The 14,801-nt window shown below is 39.0% G+C and overlaps 1 protein-coding gene across 7 annotated transcripts in view; it reads right to left on the reverse strand.

Moving 5' to 3' along the window:
* Positions 1 to 14,801, reverse strand: part of MCF2L2 (MCF.2 cell line derived transforming sequence-like 2) — a 371,113-nt gene that overhangs the window by 248,050 nt on the left and 108,262 nt on the right. For all 7 annotated transcript variants that reach the window (XM_089675584.1, XM_089675583.1, XM_089675586.1 and 4 more), the window contains exons 6-8: positions 12,452 to 12,568; positions 10,290 to 10,439; positions 5,979 to 6,103 (exon numbers count right to left, since the gene is read on the reverse strand). In XM_089675584.1, coding sequence (XP_089531710.1) covers positions 5,979 to 6,103; positions 10,290 to 10,439; positions 12,452 to 12,568 — 392 coding nt within the window. The remainder of the gene's footprint in view (positions 1 to 5,978; positions 6,104 to 10,289; positions 10,440 to 12,451; positions 12,569 to 14,801) is intronic.

Genomic DNA, 14,801 nt, shown 5'->3' on the forward strand with positions numbered 1-14,801 from the left:
TGTGGCCCTCCAGCTGTTGTAGAACTACAAGTCCCATGAGACATTGCAAAACTGACAATTACAAGCATGATTCCCAATGGCAGAGGCATGATGGGACTTGTAGTTTACCAACAACTGGAGGGCCACAGTTGCCCACCCCTGACTTAGAGGGCCCTGTGGTTTTCCATAGAAGCGTACTTCTGTGATCCTGTCTCAATCAGCAACCTCTTATGACTAAAGAGCACAGAAAGAGGACTGCTATTGTGTTCAATTACAAAGCACTCCTCAGGATTGTGAGATTCTCTAAAATTTCAACATAAATTGTCCTCATCACATACCCCTTGCTTTTTTATATTGGGCAATCCCGTCATGTCACTGGGCTTTATCGCCTCATACATATTTAGCATATGGTTCCAATACGGTTTATATTTATCTACCCACTTCTTGAACGGCTCGGGTTTCCTTCCATTTCAAAAGCTCTAAAAGTGAGATATGAGCTTGAACCTGAGGATGTTTTTCAATATTTACAAATTAAGCATTTTTTGCAATCATGAACCTGTGATAGTAATGATCTCTCCTCTTACTGGGCGCATTCTTGAACAAACCCGGAGACCCAGATTCTATAACATTGGTATATTCTCTATTGTCCTCATCTGCAACCCTCCCTCCCTATGCAGTCAAATGGGATGATAATTTGGGAAGTCATACAAAGAAAATTGGATGTGGACAAATGTGGCCAAGAGCTCTGCATAAGTGCTAGCTGTGGAGTCAAATTATAAGCTCCTCCTCAGGTGGTACCTTGTTCCCCTGAGAATTTCCTGTGCAATTCCAACTCAGTCTTCCAAGTTCTTTCAAGGATGTCAAACAGATGGCTCTTTTAAGTACTGTATATTTGGTGGGATTGCTCGAAAGTAAGCAGATTCTGGATTGGAGTTGATGAAATGCTATATATGGTTATAGGTAAATCCTTCCAAAAAAACCCTTCTGAAGCCCCTAGACAACAAATGGAATGCAGCAATACTCAATTCAAATTAGTCACACATATCCTCTGGACAGCATAGAGGGTTTTAACAAAAGTCTGGAAGACCCAAACTATCCCCTTTGCTGAAGTCAAGCACCAAGTTTCATAAGTTATGATTGCCAAAATGACAAATTTTCATAAAATATGCAAACCATATGTTTTTCTTCTGATTCTGTGCTCTTCTGAAGGACTGAGGTGTGTAGTGCATGGCTAGAAATGAATGCTAGTACTGTTACTACCTTATTCCACCTCCCTTTTTTCACTCTTTTCTTTTCTTTCCCTTTCCCTCCCTTGTTTAAATCCTTGAAGGGTGAGGGGGGGTTTGGACTAAGACGCAGGTGTTGTATTCTGATCTTCCTCCACCAACCTATTGTAAATTTTATCTTACTTCCTATTTTAGAGCCCTTGCGGCACACCTTCAGTCCAGATACTATTTCTTATGTAGTCTTTCACTTTTCCTCAGTTAACAATTACTTTGGCGTATGTGGCATGTTCTATTGCATTATCCGTCAATGTGAAAGTAACTTATCATGTACTTTAATCCCTCTTAATCTTTATGGAAATGTTTTGCATGTTTAAATTCTATCGAAAAATCAATAAAAAAATTATTGAACAAAGTACATCCTTCAGTTCCCTTTTCCAGTCACATTGCAACATAGTTACTGTAGGTAAAAAGAAGTTTGTGAATGAAATCATGCACAGTTGCATGAGTGTTAAAAGCTCATGCAATAAGTACAGGTATCCTCTAGGAAGTATGGCTTGTTTTTTTCAACTTGCAGTGGGTGTTGGTTGGAGGAGTTATCTTTTTATTGGATTTTCTTTAATTTTATTGACTTTATTTTTGATTTGTCTTTTTTACATTCTCTGGAAAAGGACAAAAGTGTGTTTTAGTGATATACTGGTCTCTGTGGTTTTCAAGTAATGACTACATTACTATTGTAGAGTTAGATATCCCAGTTTCATCACAAAGATATCTTTGTGATTTTTCTAGTAACCAAATGGTTGAGCATGGAAGTTAAAGTGTGCTACAGGGATCCCATACAGAGTCATACTGTAGCACAGCTAATAGCCCAAGAGTTGATCCATTCAGTTGTTAGGCTTTTGTCTGCATACTAGTTGTGAAAGCTGGTGGTTTTAGCACCCAGCCTACGTGAACTTAAAAAGCACTCTTTAAAAACAATGTTTGTAGCTGAGGGCAGCTTTTGCAATGCCTATAAAACGAAGGTGTGACTAAATTGATTTTAATTGATTCAAAGCCTGTCATAAAATTGCAATTACTGACAAATCCTTTCTTGTTTTAGAGTTATTATTTGTCAGGGAGCATTGTAAAATCTACCCGTGTGAACCTTGTACTCCAGTAAAATAAGCCCATCATTGTACAATTCACAATTTAAGCAAGGTGGTTTTGAAGAATTTTTGGAAAATCTTCCTGAATGTGAGCCTACGCTTTATTTTTTTAAATCCAAACTCTTTTTACTAGCATAGAAGAGCACAGGTGGAGAGAAGGATTACATATCAAGTCACATACATCTTAATAAAAGATCAGTACTTACAATGGAGGACAGAATCATAAAACGTTACCTTGCTTACATCTTTTATTAGAGGTGGATTTGCAGGTGCTTAATAGCAAACAACTACAATTGGTGCATAGTACAATTCCTTGACATACATGAGGTAGTATCAGAGAAGATCGTGAAACCTACTAACAACTAGGAAAGCATTACATTTGTAACAACCTATCCATGACAAGCTGTGGTGGAGCCAAACCAGGGACATCTAACCATCCCTGCTACACTGAAGAAAATTTGCAGGAGGCACTGCAGTGACAGTAAGTGAGCTGTTCACGCAACAATAGAGAATTCCATACATTTACTGTATACATATTCCACCCATCGCTTTCTAGTGGGGGAGTTGGGGGACATCTAGTACCTAGCCACCAGTTTTCTTGCCAGGTATAGGAGATGCATAACCATAATGTAAACCCCTGGGAAGTAGAGCTCAGCATCTAGTGCACCCAGCAGGCATATCAGTGGATCCTGGGTATGTCTTGTTTAGCGACCATTGCTTTAGTCTGAATGACCTCTGTCAAATATCTGATGAGCGTCGGGCAGCACCACAGCATCTGAATGAAATCCCCCCTATGTATTACACACCTGGGACAGATGGGAGTATCCCTCTTTCCCCACTGAAATAGTTGAGCAGGGGTCCTATAAACCTGGTGGAGAATGAATAGTTGGGGGAGCTTATGAGAGACTGAAAATTAAATTAATGGGATGGACTCCAGGGCCATATCCCACTGCTTGCCGCTTATCTCACCTATATCACCTGTCCATTGTGCCTGCTGTTAAGATTAGCAAAATTTTGAATTGTGGAAAGCAGATGTAAATAGATACAAGAAATCAAGCCTTTCCGTTGGGTAACCTGAGCAACCTCCATCATAAGTGCCGAAGGAACTTACACTTTAAAGTAAAAATTAATCCACACTTGAGATTCCCTATTATAGCAGAAAGTGACAAAGTAGGACTTCCTACTATTGGTATTTAGTGGTATAGAAAAAATGGGGGTTATTGGAGTGCAGAATCTGGTGCAATTCTGCACATAAACCAATCAGCTTCCAGGTTTTATTGCCAAAGAGTAACTGATCAATCTGAACTTAGAAGCTGATTGGCTACCATGCACAGCCTCACCAAATTCTGAGTGCTCCAGTTTTAGTAAATCTCCACCAATGTTAGTTAAAGCTGGCCATAGATGAGTAAAAAATCGTTCAAAACACTCGATCGTTCTAAATGTTATTGGGCTCATATCGATTCTCAAAATGCAAAGATTTATGACAAAAAAAAGTCATGTTGGAATTTTTTAGCATGAGCAACTGATTTTGAAGCCTGACTACTGAAATCGAGAATAACATAATAAATTGTAGTGCACATGAGCATGAGCATTTATCCTGTAATCAGTTGACAAAAAATTTATCTTTTGTGTTGTGCACAAACAACATGTCGACAAGTGAGGGAGAAAAATCATATCAATGATGGTTTTATCACACACTCATTCGACAGATCTTTATCAAATGCAAACAAATTTTCAAATGATTTTCTACTCATCTATGGCCTTAAGTAACAATTGCTGCTTGATCCTGTAAAGCAGGCATCACTAAATGGCGGACCGGGGTCCGGATGTGGACCAGGTCACTATCCCATCCAGACCCATGTAGTCCCATTTAGGAGCCTTCTCACTCAGCCGTCTTGCAGTCATCCTCACAGCTGGAGGTAGGACAGTTCTGGATGGAGGGCCCCACATGGAAGAAAAATATATTTGAAATATATTTTAAAAATATCCTTCCCAAATATATTGATATATATTTGAAATGCTATAATTTTGGCCATATTCAATATATTTATATATATATATATATATATATATATATATATATATATATATATATATATAATTATTATTATACAGGATTTATATAGCGCCAACAGTTTGCTCAGCGCTTTCCAATATAACGGGAGACAATACAGCAACAATACAGTTCAATACATGAGGGTTAGGAGGGCCCTGCTCCTTGGAGCTATATATATACTGCATGTTCTGAAGAATATATTTAAAAAATATATATTTTTAAAAATATATATTTTTAAAATATATTCTTCAGATTTTTTTAACATTAAAAAGTAAATCTAACATATATTTCTACATATTTGTAAAAGCATTGAAATGTATTTTTTAAAATATTTTTCATATATGTTGTAATAAAAACACATTTCAACATGCTGTGTGTGTGTGTGCGTATATATATATATATATTTATTGAAATATATTTTGAAATGTGTTGAATATGGCAAAAACTGTATTTCAAATATATTTTTATTCCATATGGGGCGGGAGTTGCACAAAGTTAACAAGCTGGTGATTGTTGCTAGGATGAAGGGCAGTCTTAGAAATCAATCACGGTCTGTCAATCACTGTCTGTGTAATGTAGGACAGTGGAGGGGGGGGGGCGTAGTTACAGAGGCTAAGCACATTAGTGTGAAGTAGGGCTGATGTGAAAAGGAGCCGAGGACGGAATGTGGGGGGCTTAGAACCGTAATGTTGGGGGCTAAGGACTGTGTTGTGTTGGGGCTGAGGACATTAAAGTGGGGGGGGGGGGGGGCGCTACGAACTGTAATGTGGAGCTGAAGACAGTAATGTAGGATGGCTGAGGACAGTAATGTGTGAGGGGGGGGGGCTGAGGACAGTAACACTAGGGGGGATGACAGTAATGTGGGGGCTGAGGATAGAAACATGGGGGGGGCTGAGGACAGTAATGTGGGGGGGCTGAGGAAGTACAGTAATGTGCGGGGGGGTCTGTGGACAGTAAAGTGGGGGATGATGTAAAAAGGGTCAGAGTACACTTCAGTGAAGGGGGCAGAGGACCGTACTGTTGGGGGGGTGGAAGTGTGAGAACACTACTGTGAAAGGGGTGGAGGGGGGTGATGATAAGGGGGAGCTGAGGACCCCCATCAAGAGGGGATCTTGCTGTGAACAAGGAGGGAACTGTGATGTGCAGTGGGGATTGAGGACACTGATGTGAGAACAGGCTCAGATCAGATTTTTACAAAATCGCACCACAGCAACACATAGTTTGGTGCACACGAAAATGCACCACAGGGGCCTACATGAGATTCGGACCTCTGATGCATGAACATTTTACTGCCCGGACCTCAGTGAATTTTAAAGACCCCTGCTGTAAAGTATAAACACATTTAATATATCATATAAAAAGGTAACTAATTGCTTTTAATATACTGTAGACCAATTTGAATTTCAAGATTGTTGGCTCTTTAATACTTTTAGCACCTTTTACTGATGCATCAAACGTTACTTTGCTCTCTGAATGTTTATCTGCTAAGTTTTCCTGGATCTCACAAAGCACCTTGTCATCTTAGTATTAAAGTTAGAAAGGCTCAGAAGCCAGCCTTATGTGCCTTATACAAACCTTTCAACAGTAGCCATGTTCTCCAGCTCATCCGGTGTCAGCTTGCAGCTTGGGTCTTTGGACACTGGCTCCTTTATACATGTCAGCAGAGTCCCACCTTGTTGCACAGCGAGCTTTAAATCATCCTGAAAGATAAATATCTTGTTGTTACAAAGAGGTTACTTATTTTGGTTTATACATTGTCTCTTTACCAGGCTCCATGGAAAATTCAGTTTGGGTGACAGCACACTTGCAATATTCATGAGGAGGAATTTAATAGAAAAAATGAGCAGAGAAATGTGTCTCTTCTGAGATTAAACTGTCCCTTTTTCAAGCTGAATCTGGAAAAATAATCTTGGCTTTATATTTACAAGCAGAAGTACAGATCCATAAAAGTACACAGCCGTAAAAGTGAACTTGGTACACATATGACACTCTTGATCTTGTTCAATAAAGAGTGCTAACTTCTGTATGGACTAACCCATAACAACCAAACTCTCTTGTGTACTAGTCTGAATAAAGAAGAGTGAATTCTGATTGGTTGAAGTTATGAATTAGCACTCTTATTGGGAAAAGCTGAATGACACATTTGTTTTCCAGATTAGCAGTTGAAGCACTGTATTAATTGTTACAATAAACTATGAGGAATCAGTGAGCTTTTTAAAAAAAAACTATTTTGATGTGAGAATGTGGTTAATAAAACTGGCTACAACAATTGCCCAATGAGATAATGCAAGAAAATCAAAGAACATTTTGTTAGTATAGTTTCAGAGCAAACTAGCAGTGCTGGGTCCAGGGATGAAGATTATTAAACACTTGAATGTATTGAGTTTTGTCTAGAAAAGTAACAAGTGAAAGAAAGGGGAGGAGGTCTCAAACATCAGCTATTATCAGGCTATTATCAGTGTAGTACATGGAAACATTGGCTTCTATTGAAATGGCCTTGAGATAACCTGATGGAATAATTCTAATCAACTATTAAAAACTGCAAGTAGTAGTAAATGACATCTATAAATAGCCATGACACCATAATCTTCAAGTGTGCAAAGTCCACCAGGAAGCGCCCAGACATGGCCTTGCTGCTGGGGCACAGAAGCTATAAAGATGCTCATAGAGAAGCAGATATAAAGCATCTCTTGTAAAGTAAATTCTAAAATAGTGGGGATATGGCTCTTCAATAAAGACAATGTAACCCTCACTTTGAAATACAACCCCTTCAGTTTAAAATAGAATTTAAAGGCAAAACGTGTGTGTGTGTGTGTGTGTGTGTGTGTGTGTGTGTGTGTGTGTGTGTGTGTGTATATATATATATATACACACACATACTGTATATCTCTCATAACCTCTGTTCTCAGCTGCATAAAGGAGGAGAAACACCATCACACTGATCTTCCCTGTGAATGGCTGTGCAGTGGGGGGCATGTCAGCAGAGGTCAGATCATTGGAGGAGAACAGGCTGAGTCCTCAGCACAGCCAGAGAACTGACCACACTGTGCTCTCAAGCCTACGCTGTGCTCTCAAGCCTAGTGTGGTCAGTATGAAATTAGAAAGCAGAGCGATTGGCAGAAACACCAGCAATTTTACACAAAGGAAGCAGTACATGATAAAGCACACACATATCAAGAACATGAAATGTTGAGTTGACATATTCTTTAAGAAACACAAACAGAGAGTTTAAGGAATGTCTAAACCTAGGCCAGCCTTTTTCAGGGTTACCTTGGCAAGATGACTAGAAGTTGCCCAAAAATTGTATACAAGCCAGTGGGTGCATCAAGACTGCCTTTTAGTTATACAAAGCTACAGGTTTTCATTGTGCACTATTACAACCTTCCAGCCACTGGCGTCCTAACAACCAATGATGTCATTGGTTGATAAAGAGGACATCGGGCACCCGCACAGCATCCTTGTTTGCCTCTCTCCTGCCGCCCTCCATCAGCACTGGGGTCACATTAGATGAATGAGAGAGAAACTGATGGAGAAGAGAAACTGGAGGACTAGTCAGTACCAGTGTGCATATGTGTATTTACTTTAAAAGAATTAATCACCTCTAACATTGGGCATCATACTTCTGTGGATGTTGCTGCAATACATAAAACTTTTAGTTTTGTTTTTTAAATTTTTGAATGGGGTGCCTCGAGATAGTGCATAATGGTAAAGGGGTCTTTGATTGAAAACAAAAGGTTGAGAAACACTGATGTAGGCATTCAAAAGAGAAGCATATTACATTATGCCAGAAAACACATATAAAGGGGCATACCCATATGCAAGCGACTAGGAGTAGGGCAAATTTGGTAAACAAGTTGGTGCTAAGCACCTTTGTTTACTGCTTGGGAAAATAACATATTTGAAGAACTATTTGTCCCATTTGAGAGTTGCTTTCCCCATAAACCCCCAAAAGATTTAAATATAATCTAGAGATTAAACCACAATGACCGTCCAATCTAAGCCAAAGATAACTTGTTCCTAATATTTAAATTGGGCATTTAAAGATACATTAATCTATAGAATAAAATATATAGTAGACTGAAACTTCCTAGTACCTACTCAAAGGTCTCATACATAATACTTTATTAGTGCATAGTCAGATAAGGCCTTATTGCTTTATCATTCCAGTATCACTGTGTGAGACATTGTGGGCAAAGTTCTTGAAGTGCACAATTCCCTTAAAGCAGAACTTTCACTGAAAGGTGGAAGTTCTGCTCTCTCACCTCCTCCCCCCTCCACTGACACATTTGGAATAAATTTGTTTTGGGGGGAGGTGGGTACCTTGTTTTGGCAAATACCCAACCCACTTACAGTTAGATCACCATGGCAGAACCACAGGACGTTCTCCCCCCACCCACCCACAACTTTCTGGGACACATCACAGGTCCCAGGAGGCTACAGGCCATTCACAAAGAGCTGCTAACGCATGCACAGTAGGAATCCAGCTGTGAGGCCACAAGGAGCCACAACCTGCTGCCTACAGTTAACATGCCAATGCAAGGGATCTGAAGACCGGTGAAGAACTGGCCCAACTGAGGACGGTGCTGGATCCTTGAACAGGTGAGAGTCTGTTTATTAAAAGTCAGCAGCTATAGTTTTTGTAGCAGATGACTTTTAATTTTTGCAGAGCTGACTAAAGCTCCTCTTTAATAGTCCACCATGCCAAGACTGTACGTTTATGGATTTAGAATTGTTTATGCATTTCTTCCAGCCTAGATGTCTTGAACAATACCATCAATGGAATTGATGGTCAAAAAATGACAGATGGAAGGATTAAGAGTTTGTGAACTTTCTGAAATCCATCCAGCCATGTAACTCAGCTGTCCAGTCTCATATCAAAGATAAAGACTTATTTTAGCTTTTCGAGTGTTTTCATTTGGGGCACTTCTTTCCTAATACTGTATATAATGGATTAACACAAAGTTTAGCTCTTTTAAAAGGACATTAGGAACCTGTGTGGGCATGTGCTTTGTAATAGGTCAGCATATAGGAAGTAAACTCAACCCAATTAAATTGATTCTGCCTGCTACAAATAGTTCAAGTTTTCCCCATACATGTAATTTATCTTTACTTTTAGTAATTAGAGATGTAGATAGGTATGAACGAATGTGTGGTTTTGGTTCACGGGTCGTAAGGTTTGAAAAATACAAACCTAAAACCCAAGCCCAATTGAAGTCTATGGGGATAAATCTTGCAAAATTAGTTTTTAAGGTTAATAAAAAAGGGGTTGTCAAGCAAAGGCTTGGTGAGCATGGCAATATCATAGGGGACATGTACCAATACAAAAAATATAAAGGCCCTCTTTTTTATGAACCGTCAAAGGAGACATGGGAGAAAACATAAATTACATGCTTGGGAGATGCCTTTAGGCTGTATGTGCTGTTATGGAAGAGTAAGATTTTCACTGAGATCATCAATTACACTGTATTGTGGCACCACGCCTTGACATATAAACATTATCTAAACATAATAATTATAGGATAGGGTTAATTGATACATATTTATTGGTAAATTTTGACAGAGTTGACAGATCAAACAATTACAATTGGTAAGCTGTCCTGGACTGAAGGTCAATGTAACTACACAAATAGCCATTCATATGTTGTAGCAGTCCCCATCTGATCCATATGGTTTGAACACACCAATGGGCAAAAAAGACAGGATTGTACTAGCCAAACTATTGAGGCTAGCATTTGGATTTATTAATAGAAACCTTTTAAAGAATAAAATATTTAGGTCCTCTATGTTTTAGGATGTTTGTTTCCATATATGAAAGTATGAATCAGATTTTCTATGTATAGATATTATATTATTAATTAAACTCAGTGAGGTATATATAGCACCTACTTTCAGCTTGGTTTGGCGCTCTGTATGTGACAAGAGTAGCTCCTCGGTGCAGATGACATCATTAGGGAGTTCCGTTTCTGCCAGGCTTGTGCCAAATGTCTGCAAACTCTGAGCTGTAGTCTTCACAACTTGAGCAAAGCTCTCAATAGCCTGTTATGGGGAAAAATAGATCATAAAGTGTATGTGAAAAACTTACTTGGAAAGGACACAGATGTTGCTTTCATTTATTTCTACAGTAAACCCTTCATATAATTGAAGTGGTAAGCTTGTTACATTCACGCAGTATTTTCCTTTCACAGAACCTCATTCATTTTGTGTAGGTTATTGCTTACTACTTCGCGGCTCACTGAATCCACTGCTAAAAAGAACACTGGGGTTTATATAAAGGCCACGATGTAGCTAAACTCCTGACCGTTGTAAAAAGTTAATCACGGCTTCACAAGGCATCTTCTAATTATCTTTTAAGCTCTAATGAGCAGGGCCCTCTGATTCCTGCTGTATTAAATTGTATTGTAATTGTACTGTGTGCCCTTATGTCGTAAAGCGCTGCATAAACTGTTGCTATATAAATCCTGTATAATAATAATATATAGAAATAGCTCAGTACAGTACAATATGGCAAATAGCAAACTGCCATGTCTTTTCTACCTTCCATATATCATCATCATGTTATTACTAGGACTTTGCTAATATTTCAAAGAAAAGAAACATTTATTCTTGAATCACAGTCCCAGATATGCCCCTGTATTATTGGCTCAATAATGGTTCTAAGCCAGTTGCTCTACCAGTGTAAAAAGTCATCAAAGCACAAAATCCAAAGCAATGGTATACATTATTAATCAATAAAGCAGTGCAAGAAAGGAAGGATGATGTTCAAAAAGGAAACCCATAACACTGGGTCTACCAAAAACTGAAATCTTCCTCCTCTGGGTTACTACAGTTTGAACAGTATCACTATTGAAAAAGCCGGATGGACATACATATTCTAGCAGTAAATAAGCTTGGACAGAGACATTAACTGCAGAACATTGTTTAAATTAACTTCTGCAGCTTAGGTTTGATTAACAACTCACATAAAGAAAAGCCTATAGGGCAAATTACACAAATGTAAATGGAATAAAGATTTAATGAAAACCTATAGCTCTAGTGAGCTTCTTAAGCTTGGTGTAACCTGGGTGTTTCTATATGTCTGTGTCCCACTCTTCATCATCAACTGTCAGACAGTCATCCCCTCAGTGCAGTTGTGATGGTTTTTCATTATATACAACATAGATGATGGTTTTTTCTGCCTAACTGATGCCTAATGAAGGGTAAAAGTGCCTTGGCAACATCTAGTATGTTCTTCTTGATGTGGTTGGATGGCATTATCATTTCTATAAGACTTGATCTATATCTATAAGACTAGAATGGTAGGAAAACTATCATCCTACACCACTTGTACACTTTCAGGGGTACAGACCACGGTGATATTTTACATTTTATTATACACAGAAATGTGTTACTGACAGTCAGAAACATCAAGTGTCCGTGACTGTCAGTGCTGGGACAAGGTCATCTAGCTCCCAGGGCAAAGATGTGAAATGCCCCTCCCCCTCCCCAAAATGTTGGGGCAATATGTGTCAGCAAACATCTCTCCCTCCTCTACCAAAAATTTGGGCACTAATCTGTAAGCATAAATTTTCTTTGCAAGCCGAAATTCTCCCCATACAAAAATTCCCCCTCTTCCAGTACTCCTGCCAGCTTGTAGGTAGGCACTCTCCATGCAGTACCCCCACCTCAAATGATCAAATGATACCTCAGTGCCCAGGGCAGTCACCCCTCCTGCCCCCCCCTTGTCCCAACCCTGGTGGTTGTGCACCACTCTTCCAGGCCTGCCACTCTAGTCCCTGGCTTATGTATCTATATCAAAATCTGTCCCTGATGATCACACTGCAGCAGTAAAGGCTTGTAACTAATTACATAATTAAGGCTATAATTATTTATTGCTTTATGCCCAATGTCAATATCAAATGCTCAAAAATTAATATCTGTACCTGTCATAGCAAATCTCTGCAATTTATGAAGAAATCCATTTCTATCTGTAGAGTCATTCATATTTTTTAATGAACATATTGCCTTTAAAACTCTTGAAAAGTGTCAGGTTGCAAATTTTAGCTACTCACTGTTCTGTGTTGTATCCATTGACTATGGCTGTACTCCAGACTGCCTCCCAACTCATTAGTTAACTGGCTTTTGTCAATGTATCCAAGGAGATCCGAAACAGAGTTTAACATAATAATCTGTAATAGCAGACCATTAAATACCACATTGTTAGTAATTATTACATTTAAATGCAGTGGAACACAACAAATACATGGACACATGTCAGGTTAACCTATCAATGAATTAGATACATACAGTACATTTCAGACAAGAGAAAATTACAGATGACAAACTTGGGACATACAGTACATGATACATCTTTAATGTGATGGCATTCCCAGAAACAAAGAAAATCCAAAGTAAAATGAATAATTGCTTCATGAGTAGAGGGCAGTGAGGATCAGAATGAGAAAATTATAATTCTCTCTGTAAATGACAAGTCTTAACAACCTCTTTCACTCTTTGCTACTGGTGCCTGCACTGCATACTGGTGATCCCACTGATGTCAATGGTTCTAGCTCACTGAAAGCGTCAGGTAAACCTATGCAAGCAGATTATGAAGATGACTGAAGAGATGGTTTTATGGCTTCACATAAATCATGTATATCATGCCACTGTATGTATTTATTTATTTAAATCCTCTAAGTACCTTATTCCTGCGGTGCTGTTGTGTGGTCACATGATCTTTCCTGTTCTTTGGAATCTGCAGGCAAAGATCTTTGAGAGGGGCTTCTATTACTTTGCTGATGTATGCTCTTTACAGGATGAGTCTGTATCTGCACAGCCCTGATTGGTGCTGTGCCAGTCACATGACTAAAAAAATCCAGTTTCACAAGAGCAATTCCAAGTAAATTATAATTATCCATAAACCGTTTTGCAGTACCCTATAAATCTTTATTGAATGTCAAATGTGTATTTTTGTGCATTAATATGGTGTAGACAGAGTTAGAGATGATTGGCACTAGCTTTCACTTTGTTTAGGTGCCGCCTGCATTCAAAGCTATTTTTTACTTTACAGGTATTACCAATTACACTTGATATATTTAATACTGATCAGGGGCGGACTGACAACTCATGGGGTCCCCGGGCAATAGGGGATCATGGGACCCCTGTGTCCTTGCCCAAGCTCAAAAAAGCCTAAGAAAAAGGTACCAGGGGCATCTCATGGGGCCCCCTACTGATCCTGGGCCCTCGGGCATTGCCCGAGTTTCCAAATGGTCAGTCCGCCCCTGATACTGATTTATATTAACCACTTCCCTTCTTACACACGTTAAAATCTACCTTTTTTTGCTAGAAAATTACATAGAACCCCCAAACATTATACACACACACACACACACACACACATACACATATATATATATATATATGTATTTTAGCAGAGGCCCTATAGAATAAAATGATATTTTATGTCACATGGTATTTGCGCAGAGGTTTTTCAAACTCAATATTTTAGGAAAAAATACACTTTAATGAATGTTATTGCACACAAACACATTATAATATCCAATTTTTTTGCAAAATATAAAAGATAATGTTATGACAAGTAAATAGATACCTAACATGTCATGCTTTAAAGTTGTGTACGCCTGTGGAATGGTGCCAAACTACGGTACTTAAAATTCTCCATAGGCAATGCTTTAAACTCCTTTACAGGTTAACAGTTCAGAATTACACAGGCTTAGTGCTAGAATTATTGCTCTTACTCTGACGTTCGCGATGATACCTCACAAGTGTGGTGTGATCCTCGCTCACATATGTGTGCAGGATTTACGTAGGGGTTTGCATTTATGTGTAAGCACTGGGGGAAAGGGCGCTTTCATTTTTTTTTTTTTTCCTCTAAAACTTGTTTTTACTCTGTTTATTTTTTTAAAATTAACTTTATTACTATCACAAGGTATGAACAACATTCCTTGTAATAGCATGGACCGTGACAGGTCCTCTTTATGGAGAGATTATTAGACCCCGGTCTAATCGGTTGCTTTCCTGGCTGAAACCAGAAGTGACAAAATCCTCATCGATTCTGGTTTCCAGGTCACAGAGAGGGAGAAACAATGTCAGCTCCTCTCTCCCTATGTAGTGCCACCATTGCCACTGGTCGCAGCTATCCAAGGCTCCACGATTGGCAGAACCCTGGAAAGGTGGCGGCGGGAGGAGTGGGGGACCGCCTTCCACTGCCCACAGAAGTTCAGCCACTTTAATCACTTCTGCCTAAAAGAGCATCACTGGCTGCAAATTTGATACCGGGATGATACCTGTATCTGTAGGCATCACCCCGGTATAACCACTGAAACAGGACATTCATGGACGCCCTTGGGGAGAATGTGGTTAAAACTAAACTTTTTTGTGAGTTTCTTAGTGAATTTAATC

The sequence above is a fragment of the Staurois parvus genome, unplaced genomic scaffold (assembly GCF_062004578.1).
Source record: "Staurois parvus isolate SC_StPar_1 unplaced genomic scaffold, SC_StPar_1.0 ptg000155l, whole genome shotgun sequence".
NCBI classification, from domain to species: Eukaryota; Metazoa; Chordata; class Amphibia; order Anura; family Ranidae; genus Staurois; species Staurois parvus.